Source organism: Chiloscyllium plagiosum, chromosome 33 (genome assembly GCF_004010195.1).
Source record: "Chiloscyllium plagiosum isolate BGI_BamShark_2017 chromosome 33, ASM401019v2, whole genome shotgun sequence".
NCBI classification, from domain to species: domain Eukaryota; kingdom Metazoa; phylum Chordata; class Chondrichthyes; order Orectolobiformes; family Hemiscylliidae; genus Chiloscyllium; species Chiloscyllium plagiosum.
Window position 1 is genome coordinate 9,815,798 of NC_057742.1, and position 15,284 is coordinate 9,831,081.

General features: G+C 48.9%; 1 protein-coding gene across 1 annotated transcript in view; it reads right to left on the reverse strand.

The window, feature by feature from the left end:
• med24 (mediator complex subunit 24) overlaps positions 1 to 15,284 on the reverse strand; it is a 72,068-nt gene that overhangs the window by 19,437 nt on the left and 37,347 nt on the right. Inside the window, exons 17-21 of the mRNA XM_043674629.1 lie at positions 12,893 to 13,068; positions 10,831 to 10,930; positions 9,218 to 9,393; positions 7,793 to 8,057; positions 3,874 to 4,037 (exon numbers count right to left, since the gene is read on the reverse strand). Coding sequence (XP_043530564.1) covers positions 3,874 to 4,037; positions 7,793 to 8,057; positions 9,218 to 9,393; positions 10,831 to 10,930; positions 12,893 to 13,068 — 881 coding nt within the window. The remainder of the gene's footprint in view (positions 1 to 3,873; positions 4,038 to 7,792; positions 8,058 to 9,217; positions 9,394 to 10,830; positions 10,931 to 12,892; positions 13,069 to 15,284) is intronic.

Below are 15,284 nucleotides of genomic sequence, written 5' to 3' on the forward strand. Positions count from 1 at the left end.
CGGGGAGCAGAGTGAGTATGGGCTGAGTGTCAGAGCGGGGAGCAGAGTGAGTATGGGCTGAGTGTCAGAGCGGGGAGCAGAGCGAGTGTGGATCGAGTCCCAGAGAGGGGAGCAGAGCGAGTGTGGATCGAGTCCCAGAGAGGGGAGCAGAGTGAGTGTGGGCAGAGTCCCAGAGCGGGGAGCAGAGCGAGTGTGGGCCGAGTCCCAGGTCCGGGAGCAGAGCGAGTGTGGGCCGAGTCCCAGAACAGGGAGCAGAGCGAGTGTGGATCGAGTCCCAGAGAGGGGAGCAGAGCGAGTGTGGATCGAGTCCCAGACCGGTGAGCCGAGCGAGTGTGGGCCGAGTCCCAGAGCGGGGAGCAGAGGGAGTGTGGGCCGAGTCCCAGAGCAGGGAGCAGAGGGAGTGTGGGCCGAGTCCCAGAGCGGGGAGCAGAGGGAGTGTGGGCCGAGTCCCAGGGCGGGGAGCAGAGCGAGAGTGTGCTGAGTGTCAGAGCGAGTGTGGGCCAAGTCCCAGAGCGGGGAGCAGAGCGAGTGTGGGCCAATTGTCAGAGCGGGGAGCAGAGCGAGTGTGGGCTGAGTATCAGAGCGCGGAGCACAGCGAGTGTGGGCCTAGTCCCAGAGCGGGGAGCAGAGCGAGTGTGGGCCGACAGTCAGAGCAGGGAGCAGAGCGAGTGTGGGCCTAGTCCCAGAACAGGGAGCAGAACAAGTGTGGGCCTAGTCCCAGAGCGGGGAGCAGAGCGAGTGTGGGCCGACAGTCAGAGCAGGGAGCAGAGCGAGTGTGGGCCTAGTCCCAGAACAGGGAGCAGAACAAGTGTGGGACTAGTCCCAGAGCAGGGAGCAGAGCGAGTGTGGGCCGAGAGTCAGAACGAGTGTGTGCCGAGACCCAGAGCGGGAAGCAGACCAAGTGTGGGCCGAGTGTCAGAGTGGGGAGCAGAGCGAGTGAGCGCCGAGTCCCAGAGTGGGGAGCAGAGCGAGTGTGGGCAGTGTCCTAGAGCGAAGAGCAGAGCGAGTGTGGGCCGTGTCCCAGAGTGAAGAGCAGAGCGAGTGTGGGCCGTGTCCCAGAGCGGGGAGCAGAGCGAGTGTGGGCCGAGTGTCAGAGCGGGGAGCAGAGCGAGTGTGGGCCGAGTGTCAGAGCGGGGAAGCAGAGCGAGTGTGGGCCGAGTGTCAGAGCGAGTGTGGGCCGAGTGTCAGAGCGAGTGTGGGCCGAGTGTCAGAGCGGGGAAGCAGAGCGAGTGTGGGCCGAGAGTCAGAACGAGTGTGGGCTGAGTGTCAGAGCGGGGCGCAGAGCGAGTGTGGGCTGAGACCCAGAGCAGGTAGCAGAGCGAGTGCATGCCATGTCCCAGAGGGGGGAGCAGAGCGAGTGTGGGCCGAGTGTCAGAGCGGGGAGCAGAGCGAGTGTGGGCCGAGTGTCAGAGCGGGGAGCAGAGCGTGTGTGGGCAGAGTGCCAGAACAGGGAGCAGAGCGAGTGTGGGCCGAGTCCCAGAGCGGGGAGCAGAGCGAGTGTGGGCCGAGTCCCACGGCGGGGAGCAGAGCGAGTGTGGGCCGAGTCCCAGAGCGGGAAGCAGAGCGAGTGTGGATCGAGTCCCAGAGCGGGGAGCAGAGCGAGTGTGGATCGAGTCCCATAGCAGGGAGCAGAGCGAGTGTAGGCCGAGTCCCAGAGCGGGGAGCAGAGCGAGTGTGGATCGAGTCCCAGAGCAGGGAGCAGAGCGAGTGTAGGCAGAGTCCCAGAGCGGGGAGCAGAGCGAGTGTGGATCGAGTCCCAGAGCGGGGAGCAGAGCGAGTGTGGGCAGTGTCCCAGAGTGAAGAGCAGAGCGAGTGAGGGCCGTGTCCCAGAGTGGGGAGCAGAGCGAGTGTGGGCCGAGTGTCAGAGCGGGGAGCAGAGCGAGTGTGGGCAGTGTCCCAGAGTGAAGAGCAGAGCGAGTGAGGGCCGTGTCCCAGAGCGGGGAGCAGAGCGAGTGTGGGCAGAGTGTCAGAGCGGGGAAGCAGAGCGAGTGAGCGCCGAGTCCCAGAGCGGGGAGCAGAGCGAGTGTGGGCTGAGTCCCAGAGCGGGGAGCAGAGCGAGTGTTAGCCGAGTCCCAGAGCGGGGAGCAGACCGAGTGTGGGCTGACTGTCAGAGCGGGGAGCAGAGCGAGTGTGGGCCGAGTGTCAGAGCAGGGAGCAGAGCGAGTGTGGGCCGAGACCCAGAGCAGGGAGCAGAGCGAGTGTGGGCCGAGACCCAGAGCAGGTAGCAGAGCGAGTGCAGGCCATGTCCCTGAGCGGGGAGCAGTGGGAGTGTAGGCCGAGTCACATATCAGGGAGCAGAGTGAGTGTGGGCCGAGTGTCAGAGCAGGGAGCAGAGCGAGTGTGGGCCGACTGTCAGAGCGGGGAGCAGAGCGAGTGTGGGCCGACTGTCAGAGCGGGGAGCAGAGCGAGTGTGCGCCGAGTGTCAGAGGGCGGAGCAGAGTGAGTGTGGGCCGAGTGTCAGAGCGGGGAGCGGAGCGAGTGTGGGCTGAGTGTCAGAGCGGGGAGCAGAGCGAGTGTGGGCTGAGTCCCAGAGCGGGGAGCAGAGCGAGTGTGGGCCGACTGTCAGAGCGGGGACCAGAGCGAGTGTGGGCCGAGTGTCAGAGCGGGGAGCAGAGCGAGTGTGGGCTGAGTCCCAGAGCGGGGAGCAGAGCGAGTGTTAGCCGAGTCCCAGAGCGGGGAGCAGACCGAGTGTGGATCGAGTCCCAGAGCAGGGAGCAGAGCGAGTGTAGGCAGAGTCCCAGAGCGGGGAGCAGAGCGAGTGTTAGCCGAGTCCCAGAGCGGGGAGCAGAGCGAGTGTTAGCCGAGTCCCAGAGCGGGGAGCAGAGCGAGTGTTAGCCGAGTCCCAGAGCGGGGAGCAGAGCGAGTGTTAGCCGAGTCCCAGAGCGGGGAGCAGACCGAGTGTGGGCTGACTGTCAGAGCGGGGTGCAGAGCGAGTGTCGGCCGACTGTCAGAGCGGGGTGCAGAGCGAGTGTGGGCCGACTGTCAGAGCGGGGACCAGAGCGAGTGTGGGCCGAGTGTCAGAGCGGGGAGCAGAGCGAGTGTGGGCCGAGTCCCAGAGCGGGGAGCAGAGCGAGTGTGGGCCGAGACCCAGAGCGGGGAGCAAAGCGAGTCAGGGCCAAGTGTCAGAGCGGGGAGCAGAGTGAGTGTGGGCCGACTCCAAGAGCGGGGAGTAGAGCGAGTGTGGGCTGAGTGTCAGAGCGGGGAGCACAGCGAGTGTGGGCCTAGTCCCAGAGCGGGGAGCAGACCGAGTGTGGGCCGAGTCCCAGAGCGGGGAGCAGAGCGTGTGCCGAGCGTCAGAGCAGGGAGCAGAGCGAGTGTGGGACGAGTCCCAGAGCAGGGAGCAGAGCGAGTGTGGGCCGAGTCCCAGAGCGGGGAGCAGAGCGAGTGTGGGCCGAGTGTCAGAGCGCGGAGCACAGCGAGTTTCGGCCGAGTGTCAGAGCAGGGAGCAGAGCGAGTGTGGGCTGAGTGTCAGAGCAAGTGTGCGCCGAGTCCCAGAGGGCGGAGCAGAGTGAGTGTGGGCCGAGTGTCAGAGCGGGGAGCGGAGCAAATGTGGGCCGAGTCCCAGAGCAGGGAGCAGAGCACGTATGGGCTGAGTGTCAGAGCGGGGAGCAGAGCGAGTATGGGCTGAGTACAGAGCGGGGAGCAGAGCGAGTGTGGGCCGAGTCCCAGAGCAGGGAGCAGAGCACGTATGGGCTGAGTGTCAGAGCGGGGAGCAGAGCGAGTATGGGCTGAGTCCAGAGCGGGGAGCAGAGCGAGTGTGGGCCGAGCGTCAGAGCGGGGAGCAGAGCGAGTGTGGGCCGAGTGTCAGAGCAGGGAGCAGAGCGAGTGTGGGACGAGCGTCAGAGCGGGGAGCAGAGCGAGTGTGGGACGAGCGTCAGAGCGGGGAGCAGAGCGAGTGTGGGACGAGTGTCAGACCAGGGCGCAGAGTGAGTGTGGGCCGAGTCCCACACCAGGGAGCAGAGCAAGTGTGAGCTGAGTGTCAGAGCGGGGAGCAGAGCGAGTGTGGGCAGAGTCCCAGAGGAGGGAGCAGAGCGAGTGTGGGCCAAGTGTCAGAGCGGGGAGCAGAGTGATGTGGGCCGACTCCCAGAGCGGGGAGCACAGCGAGTGTGGGCCTAGTCCCAGAGCGGGGAGCAGAGCGAGTGTGGGCCGAGTCCCAGAGCGGGGAGCAGAGCGAGTGTGGGCCGAGTCCCAGAGGTGGGAGTAGAGTGAGTGTGGGCCGAGTCCCAGAGCGGGGAGCAGAGCGAGTGTGGGCCGTGTCCCAGTGCGGGGAGCAGAGCGAGTGTGGGCCGAGTGTCAGAGCGGGGAGCAGAGCGAGTGCGGGCCGAGTCCCAGAGCGGGGAGCACAGCGAGTGTGGGCCGAGTCCCAGAGCGGGGAGCAGAACGAGTGCGGGCCGAGTCCCAGAGCGGGGAGCACAGCGAGTGTGGGCCGAGTCCCAGAGCGGGGAGCACAGCGAGTGTGGGCCGAGTCCCAGAGCGGGGAGCAGAGCGAGTGTGGGCCGAGTCCCAGAGCGGGGTGCAGAGCGAGTGTGGGCTCAGCCCCAGAGCGGGGAGCAGAGCGAGCGTGGGCCGAGTGTCAGAGCGGGGAACAGAGCGAGTGTGGGCCGAATGTCAGAGCGGGGAGCAGAGCGAGTGCGGGCTGAGTGTCAGAGGGAGTGTGGGCTGAATGTCAGAGGGAGTGTAGGCAGAGTCCCAGAGCGGGGAGCAGAGCGAGTGTGGGCTGAGTCCCAGAGCGGGGAGCAGATCGAGTGTGGGACAAGTCCCAGAGGTGGGAGCAGAGTGAGTGTGGGCCGAGTCCCAGAGGGGGGAGCAGAGTGAGTGTGGGCCGAGTCCCAGAGCGGGGAGCAGAGCGAGTGTGGGCTGAGTCCCAGAGCAGGGAGCAGAGCGAGTGTGGGCCGTGTCCCAGTGCGGGGAGCAGAGCGAGTGTGGGCTGAGTCCCAGAGCAGGGTGCAGAGTGAGTGTGGGCTGAGTCCCAGAGCGGGGAGCAGAGCGAGTGTGGGCTGAGTGTCAGAGCGGGGAGCAGAGTGAGTGTGGGCTGAGTCCCAGAGTGGGGAGCAGAGCGAGTGTGGGCTGAGTGTCAGAGCGGGGAGCAGAGCGAGTGTGGGCTGAGTGTCAGAGCGGCGAGCAGAGCGAGTGTGGGCCGATTCCCAGAGTGCACAGGACAAGTAAGGCTATTCTATTTTATATATTTAATTAACGCCTTACAAGTTAATTCACGTATGAGTAAAGAGATTGTTGGTATTACAAAGCAGTGTCATGGATGCTAACACATCAATGGGCATCTGCAATCTCTATACCGTCATCAATACTCGTTCAAAATCTTGAAAATCCCTCACCTAGTATTGTGGGTATACCCATAATATATGGTTTGCAGTATTTATGAAGATGACTTACCTTCTCAAGGCAATTAGTGATCGTCAATAAAAGCTGACCGTGCCAGTGATGACCATAATTGATTAATGAATGATAAAAGGCATGCACAGTTCTGATTTTGTTGTGCTACTGGAGTAAATAATGTTAAAAGTAATCACGGCTGGGGAGATCAGTTGATATGTTTACAGATGCAGTGAGAACATTGCAGCTCTGATAAATCAGATAAGACTGGTAAACATATGAAAGGAATGGGCAAGAAAACTCCTTTGACTCCATCAAGACTGGCCCATTCAATTGATTAGAGAGCCTCACACATCAGTCATTTACCATTAAACAAGGATGTCTCCTGTATACAGGCAAAAAAGCATCAAAACAGTAAACAGCCAACCATTTCAATGTATTATTTCAGGACCATTTGCTTATTTTTAATCAACATGATATTACCCTTCAATTTTTACAAACTACTTTATTGATTAAGGAAATAAATGAATTTAATTAAGCTGCAATTTCAGATTCTTGTTGCTGAAGCAATATAGCAGTTAGATCCAACCAATGACTACTATCATTATATTTCTTTGGTGTTTACAGGACAGAAGGCGGCCAATTGGCACAACATACTCATTACAATCAACAAAGATCTGCCTACACTAATTCCACAGTCCAGCTTCTGGTCCATAGTCATGGAGAGTATGGCAATACCAGTGAATATCTAAAGACTGCTTAAATGTTGCATGGGTTTCTGACTCAATCACCATTCCAGGCAGTGAGTTCCAGTTCTCCCACCACCCTCTGGGTGAAAGACTTTCTCTTCAGCTCTCCTCTGAGCCTTCTACCTCAACCTTAAATCTGTGCCCTATGGTTAATGACGCCTCTACTAATGAATAAGTGGCTCCCTGTCAATGCCTTTTTAAAATCTTACAATACCTCTATTAGGTCTTCTCTCAACCTTTGTTGCTCCAAGGAAAAGAATCCTAGCCTATCCAATCTTTCCTCGTAGCTCAGACTCACCAGCCCAGGCAACATCCTGGAACGTCTCCTCTGCCCTCTCTCTAGTGTAGTCACATCTTTTCTCTGCTTTCCTGAAGAAGGGCTCATGCCCGAAACGTCGATTCTCCTGTTCCCTCGATGCTGCCTGACCTGCTGCGCTTTTCCAGCAACACATTTCCATCTCACATCTTTTCTACACTATGGTGACCAGAACTCCGCACAATACCCACCTTTTGGCCCAACTCGTGTTTTATACAGTTCCAGATTTAACTCTTTCCTCATATACTCCATGCCTCAGCTCACAAAGGCAAGTGCTCCATGCGTCTTCTTAAGCACCTTAACTACCACCCTACTACCTCTCAGGGTCTGTAGATATATACACCAAGATTCTTCTAATCTTCACAAATTTCCAGGGTCCTACTATTCATAGCTTAAACAGTTGCATTATTAGCCCTCCCCATGTGATTACTTCACACTTTTGCTGGTTGAATTCCATTAGCCACTGCTCTGGCCAAATGACCAATTTGTTATCTGCAGTTTACAGTAATCTGCATTACTTACCATCCTACTAACATCCGCAAACTGCATAAATCATCCCCCTTACATTTAGATCCAAATCACTAATGCACAGTACAAACATCAAGTACCCCAGCATTGAGCTCTGTGGAATGCCAATGCAAACAGATTTCCTATTGCAGGAACATCCCTTTAGCATAACCCTCTGTTTTCTGCCCCTCAGCAAGTTTGGACCCAACATACCACTTTGTCTTGGATATCATTGGTCAAGAAAATGAGAGCCAGTCTGTGATGAGTGACCTGATCAAAAGCCCACAAAAGGTCAAATGCATTACCCCAAAAAGTTAATCAAATTTGTTAAACATGATCTTTCTTTAAAAAAATCTATGCTGACTGTTTCTGATCAATCCAGGTCTCTCTCGGTGTAGATATATTTGATTGCTCAGAATTCTAATTACATCACCAAAGATTGGATTGACTACCCTCCCAATTCCTGGTCAATCCCTGTCTCCCTTTCTTAATAATAACTAGGCATGGGTAATAAATGATGACCAGCCAACAACACCCATGAGCCAAGAGTGAATTTTTAAAAATGTTAGCAGTCCTCCACTGTCCTGGCTCCTCACCTGTAGCCTGAGAGGATTTGAAAATTGCTGACAGGTTCCTGATATTTCTACCCTTTGCTATCATTGGAATTTCCTCGGGCTGTCATCAGTTCCAATTCCTCCTGACACTGATGAAAAGAATGGTGAGCTACCTTTCAAATTATTTCCAAAAAGCCTCATCCCAAAAAATGCCTTGATATCATTATTAACCACATTGGATTTAGAGCAATGTCTTCAGCACAAATGGAAGTGACAAATTACAATCACATTGACCTAAATTTCAGTCACAAAACACCTCAGTTTCATACACCTACCTTAATGAGGTTATTACAGAACCAGTACACTCCTCCCATATGCAGCAATGCCTCAAACACATGGATGGAGCGGCTGTCCACCCAGCCTTTATTCAGGATGTCATTGAAGTTGGTAATGAGCACTTCTTTAATTGGCTTCTTCACTGGCAATAGATTCCGGTAAGGGATAGGATCTAGGTTTGCTGAAGGAAATTTGATGGAGGTTGCAGTCTGCTGCAGGACATCAGCACACATTTGCTCCAAAATCAGGCTCATAATAACCACGCTGGAAAGGAACACAGACATTAATAACAGCCTCTCCTGATTCTGTAATGGTTTAACCAAATGGTTACACATTCAGCCTTACAAACGCTAAAGGTCTCATCCCTTCAGGGAGGTGGTGGTGTTGCAGCATTGTCACTGGGTTTGTAATCTGGAGACTCAAGCTAATGTTCTGGGGACATGGGTTCAAATCCTACCATGGCAGTAGTGAAATTTGAATCAGTGAAAATCTAGTTAGACTAAGCTCCTTAGATTAATGGCGACCATTGTTGAGTGTTGTAAAAACAGAAGGACATCTGCTGCACATACCTAGGTCTGGCCAACAATGAGACTCCAGGCCCATAGCAATGTGATTGACTCTTAAGTGTCTTCTGAAAGGGCCTGAGGAAGTCATTCAGTTCAAACAGCAATTAGGTGTAGGCAATAAATTCTGGCCTCATTAGTGACACCCACATCCCAACGAAAACATACAAAAAGAAGAGGCCATCAGGTTTTGCAAAGCCATCCTCGGAGAGATGGCAGTTACAACTGGTCAGAGTCAATGTGCATCATGGAAGCGATAAAAATAATTAACTAGCTTTCAATTTATTTTCCAATTCATGGCTGGAACACCACCCATTGGTGAAAATTAGACTTCACTATGGTATGGTGTAGCTTGCCTAGAGTCTGTATGTAAAGTAGCAATTTGTGTAAGTTACTTGAGAGCTGCTTGCACTTATGAATTAACACACCATGAATAGCACCTCTAGCAGAGGAGGGAAGAAAATTCACAGATGTAAATCAGTTTAAAAAACAAGGCACAGCTTCATTATCCCCTGTCAATATTGTCAAAATACATTCGACGGCATCCAATTTAACTACAGCATTACCAACCAATCACAGAACTAATGCCAAAAACTGACCAAAAAATGGTACCTTACAAATGAAAACAAAATACAAAATAAGATGTCTATACAAACAGATGCTTATACAACTGGAGCATGCATTTTTCTTAAGAAGAAACACAAAGTTGAGTTCAGATGATTATGACTAAATTGCGAGCTGATAGCTATAATATAAGTAATTGGCTAAAATTTGATGACAACCTATTGAAAATACATTCTTACAAAACTCATGATATTGAGGCAGGTTCTAACTCTCAATGCTGAGACCCAATGAATTTACCGTTCATTGTAGAACTGAAGTGTGTTTTCTGCATACAGTGGTGTTACAAGCTGGCAGATCATCTGTAGTGGTTTCTCACGTTCTTCCAGACCCAACATTCTCACGTGTGCCACTAACCAAGCCACTGCACAGATTGCCATGCTGCAAATCTTCCCTTTGATGTTATCGGTAATTTTCTGTTTCAGATTAAAAACAGAAAAACTAAGCAGTCATTATTACAAATTCATCAGTAACAGTTCACAGACTAATTGAAATTTAAGTCACACATTACAAATGCCTCAACATACATATGAGCCAACTTTACTTCTTAAACTAAAACACAAGGGCAATGGACTGATATTGGACACCAAAACTTCCAACCTTTTCAACAGGGTCAATGGAAAACAGCTCTTAGTTGAAGAGTCAATTATAAGAAGGCATAATTTTAAAGTGAAAAGCAGGAAGTTTAGGTGGGATTTGAGGATGGTGTGGGGTCTGGAATATGCTGCCTGGGATGGTGTGGGGTCTGGAATATGCTGCCTGGGAAGGTAGATGAGGTGGGAAACCTCACAATCTTTTAAAAGTACTCGACTAACTACTTGAAGTGTCCAGACATTCAAGCTATGGGCCTAGTGCAGTAAAGTGGGCCTAGCGTTGGTAATAGTATGCTTTTGACAGCACAAACTTGATGGGTTTTCTGTACTCTACGGTACTATGAGATGAAGAACACTTGGAATAAAACCAACTGGGGCATAAGAGAAACAATTAGCAAGAAAAGAACACCAAAGGGCAACTGATTTAGAGCTCAAATAAAACTGAATGTTCAGAGTCTTTGAAACAGAAGCAGAGTTATGGGTTCAACATCAGAAAAGTACTAAATTAGTTGGAGTTCAGCACTTTTCATGGTTTCCTCCAAACAGTACAACAATTTTCTAGTGGACTAAACAAGAAAGTGTTCTACTCTAATTTTCCTAGGGTAATTATTTTGTAATCATTTCTCTTTTTCATAGTATTATTCTTGTGGTTCTCAGATTGTAGGAAACGTGTCCATGAAAAATAATGAATTAAATGAGATGTTGGGGTTTAATCCCACCAGCAGGAGCCATCCTCCAACAACTCATTTAATTCATTATTTTTCATGGACACATATCCTACAATCTGAGAACCATAAGAAAATCTAACCTTTTTATTGCCTACTGCTTACCTATATGCACTTCCAGTAAGAAATACTGAATAGCGTTCGGGAATAGAAACACTGATAATATTTCATTCTCTAAATCACTGTCATGCTCATCAGATCAGTTTACCTTGCACAAGCTAAGAATGGAACCATTTCGTTTGTGGAATTAATTGGCAGTGACTTTACCGAATGTCCTTTAGGTGCCAGTGTATTTTCTTATTACAATGCAGTCCAAAGGCAATGACCTGGAGAACCAATCCCTCTGATTAATTTTTCTTGTGCATGGCATACTTATTTAATTAAATGGGATGTTTACATTTTACATGGGAACTTCTAGATTACTGTGCAGTCATGCAGATTCAAGGAAACATGATTCTTGAACCTGTACTGAGGACATGCACACCACACTATATTGATAAGTTCATAGCCCTACACAGTAAAACCACAGCATTACCTGCACTGCCTCAAATGTCAGAAGTCCATGCTCCCAGGCATTAAGAACTTCCAGGATAGCTGCCGGTGTACAGGAACATACCTCGTGCCATTTCACCTGGCTTGGAAGTAAAGCACAAAATGGATGTAGTTAAATTGTAGATATGCTGCACACTTAATATTCCAAATGGCAATATGGTAACAGAGCATTGGAGAGAGAACAGTTAATACAGATAATGAAAAAAAATGAAGCTATTTGTACAAAGCATCAGAGGATGAATACTCAAAAACGGAATTAAAACAAACAGAAAAAGCATATTCAAAACTAAAAAATTCACAGTTTCTTCACCCATAAACTAGCTCATCTATACAGTTAAAGTTGTTCTTTTTTAGCACTGAATAATTTTGGATATGCAGATTTGATGCACCTGGAATAGGAAATCCAATCTCTCTTTTTTAGATACTGATCAAATTTCTACTTATTTCACAAACTTTCACTTTTAAATACAGATGGGTTGGAATAACTGCATCAGTAAGTAATTCAACAGACGCACCCTGTATGACCAGTCGGTGTGAGCGACAGTTAGAAGAAACTTGTGAATATCTCAGTCATTGTGAACTAAGTCTTAAAAAACTTTGTGTGCATTGACATATGAAACTAAACTAAGAGAGATAAAGCATCCGAAGAAAAATAGATTAATGTAAACTCCTAAGTCTTGCATATATCATGTATCAATAGAGGTATGAGCTTCTAGACTATCTGTGAGATCAGCTTTATTGAAGAAAATACAGAGGCAGAAGGCAGGAAACTATAGGTCAGTTAGGCTAAGATCTATCATAGGTAAAATGCTAGAATCTATTAATGAGGAAGTTACAGTAAGATACTTAGATATCACACTGCAATCAGGCAGAGCAAACATGGTTTGTGAAAGGGAAATCATCTTTAACTAATCTATTAGAGATTTTGGAAGGTCTCATTCATGACGAAGAGAGGTGAACTGGTCTACTTGGATTTCTAAAAACTTAAGACGTAACATCAAAGGCAGTTGCACAAGACAGATGGTGTATAGGGTAACATATTAGCATGGATAAAGGATTATTTAACTAACAGGAAGCAGAGTAGTGATGAATATGTATTTTTGTGTTGGCAAGCTGTAACTAACCAAGTGCCAAAAGGTTTGGGTCACAAACTCTTTATAACTATAACGATGACTGGAAAGAGGAGGTGGAATGTATGGTTGCTAGTAAGTTACGAAGAGGACAAAGTTGACTGCAAGGAGACATACATAGTTGAGTGTCTGGACAAAAAAAAAATAGCACTTGGGTATAATATGGGTGAACATTCACTTATTCACTTTGATTGGAATGATGAGTAGAAAACCTGCAGTTATTTCCACTGCCACTGCACTAATTGCCCATGCAGTCATAGTACCTGTGATGTCACTGACAGTGGTGCAGCAGTCAGGTACCTACATCTAAGATTAGCAGCAATGAGTGGTTTACAAAATTTTTAAATGAGTTCAAATCCTGGAGTATCGATTTACTTAGTACCCTACTTCAAATACTTGCCTGCCTTGCTCCTGAACTCTCACTTCCTCTCACTTATCACTTTGTAACCTCTCTGTTCAGTGTCTGGAATCAACAGATCAAGGTGGCAAGTGGGAGAGAGGCTGAGAGTGGTCAAAAGCAGAGTGACTCAGGAGATAGCATATGGAGCAACAAACTGGAAAGGAGGATGCCAAATGAAGTGGCAAGTGATGGCAGTGATGGGTGCAGGGGCAAATGGAGCTGAATGCCAAGCGGAGCGACCCACCCATTTTTGGATGGACTGCAGCAGTAAGTCCTGCTCAAACACTGTGTGAAGTATAGAATATAGAACATTAGAGCGCAGTATGGGCCCTTCAGCCCTGTGAAACCAATCTGAAGCCCATCTAACCTACACTACTGAACAAGCTGAGAGGGCAACTCAGGTCAGACAAACCATTTGAGGCAATACATGGGAGTATGAGACACCTACCACTCTGCTATCCTGAAAATAATCATCAAACAGATTTACGGCAAAGCAAAAGCAGGTAGCAACATACACGAGCTTCATTTCAGTGGAGGAATTGAGATGAGCCACAAGTGACTCCACTTTCGTGGGGTCAGCACGGAATCCTTGCTCTGGATTTAAGATCTTCCCTTCCTCAGGCATGCAGGTCAGCATCCATGTTTCAAAGAAAACCACCTCTCCTGATGTGCTGGGCTCAGACAGAATGACCTGCAATAAAAGCACAAACACTGTTACCAGTTCGAGCTGCAAAATTTGATTTAAATGATGACAGCAAGGGAAAACGCATCTATGTTTACACAGCATATTACATATCCTCAGGACATTAATAACATTATTTTAAAAAGGTCGATGACATATTTTTACAAGTTTTTCATCAATGGCATAAAGAAGAAAAGATGCCATATCATGCTGTCAGGTGAAATATGTCAAATTATTTTAAAACACCATGATTAGACCCACACCTTCTCAAACTATTGTTGCTCTTCAACAATTTAGCAGCAGATTTACAAGAAATGCAAAAAGACACAAGAAATAAAGACAATTTTTCTTTTCATTCAGCATTCACATAAATTGACAAAAATGATTTATCCTCTGAACCATAGCACTAAATGTGCACAGAATTCCAATAAATCAACTTCTGCAAATGGTCCTGTGTGGACACAAATTTGCAGTACAAATCTCAGTGCCGACACTAATAAATGTTGGAAAGGTCTGGTTTAAAATTGGTATAAAAAAAATTGATTTGCAGCAATGCACTGCAGCGAACCTCACTGCACAGAATTTAATAATTTGGGGCGGCACAGTGGCTCAGTGGTTAGCACTGCTGCCTCACAGTGCCAGAGACCCGGGTTCAATGCCCGCCTTAGGTGACTGACTATGTGGAGTTTGCACATTCTTCCCGTGTCTGCATGGGTTTCCTCCGGGTGCTCCAGTTTCCTCCCAGTCCAAAAATGTGCAGGTTAGGTGAATTGGCTACGCTAAATTGCCTGTAGTGTTAGGTGCAGCGGTAAATGCAGGGGAATGGGTCTGGGTTGGTTGCGCTTCAGTGGGTCAGTGTGGACTTGTTGGGCCGAAAGGCCTGTTTCCATACTGTAAGTAATCTAATCTAATAAATAGGGACAATATATGAATAGCATCAGTTAAGTTTGCTTGCTCAGCTGGAAGGTTTGTTTTCAAACATTACATCATCATACTAGGTAAAATCTTCAGTGAGCCTCCGAATGAAGCACTGGTGGTGTAGCCCGCTTTCTTTGGGTTGGTGATGTCATATCCTGTTGCGACATCATTTCCTATGGTGATGCCATTTCCTGTTCTTTTTCCCAGGGGATGGTAAATGGGATCCAAGTCAATGTGTTTGTTGATAGAGGAGGGCTACACCATCAGTGCTTCGGATGTTACCTAGTATGGTGACGAAACCTCTGAAAACAAACCTTCTAGCTCAGCGAGCAAATCTACATCCAGAACCTCAACCTGAGCTACAAATCTCCTCAGAACTCAAGTTAAGCACATAAAGCTGGAAGATAATAACTGGATTGTTACTTTTGTGTATAATTCAAGAGGATCTTGTGGCACAGTTATTGTGCTCCCCCCACTTGACCAAAAGGTCTGTGTTCAAGTCCACCTGTCCTGGAAATGTGTCACAGTCATTCCAAACAGGCTGATTAAAAAAAATATAAAAAGATATTTGCTAAAAGGGTCCTAGTGGCACAGAAGGGTCAGTTACCTCAATTGTCTGGACCGCTTGATTGCAATGCAGAGTGATGCCAACAGCGTGGATTCAATTCCTGCACCAACCGAGGTTACCAGGAAAGACTCTTCTTCTCAATCTCTCCCCTTGCCTGAGGTGTGGTGACCCTCAGAGTTAAATAACCACCAATCACTGCTCACTGATGAAAGAGTTAGTCTATGATCTGGTAGGACTATGGCGACTTTACCTTTTAGTAGCACAGCGATAGCGTCACTACCTCAGTGCCACAAGGTTCAGGTTCAAGTTTCACCTCAGGATGTGATAGCCATGGATATGTGACATAACACAGCCAAACAGGTTGATTAAAAAGATACTTAGTAATCACAGGAATAGAATGGAGTCAGGAGATATGTACCTATAATATTTCAACTCAGTGATTAAATTTATTCCAAATAGAGACTGGCTTTGGTTTCATTTCTCATGAACTGGCTATAAAGAGTATAACACAATGGGTTCTTTAAATCATTCTCTCACTGAGAATTTTGGATTTATTCAGCACTGAACAACAGTTCAAATAAGAATCCTTTCTAAACAGCCAGAGGTTCGAAACTTCAATAGAGGAGAAACTAGCAAGTAAACGTGCAAGGAGAACCAAGCTGCTCGAGTCCAACAGCTGAGTTGCCAGGACACAAGGTGGATTTATTGAACCGAGTGCAAACCGTACTTTACCAGTTTT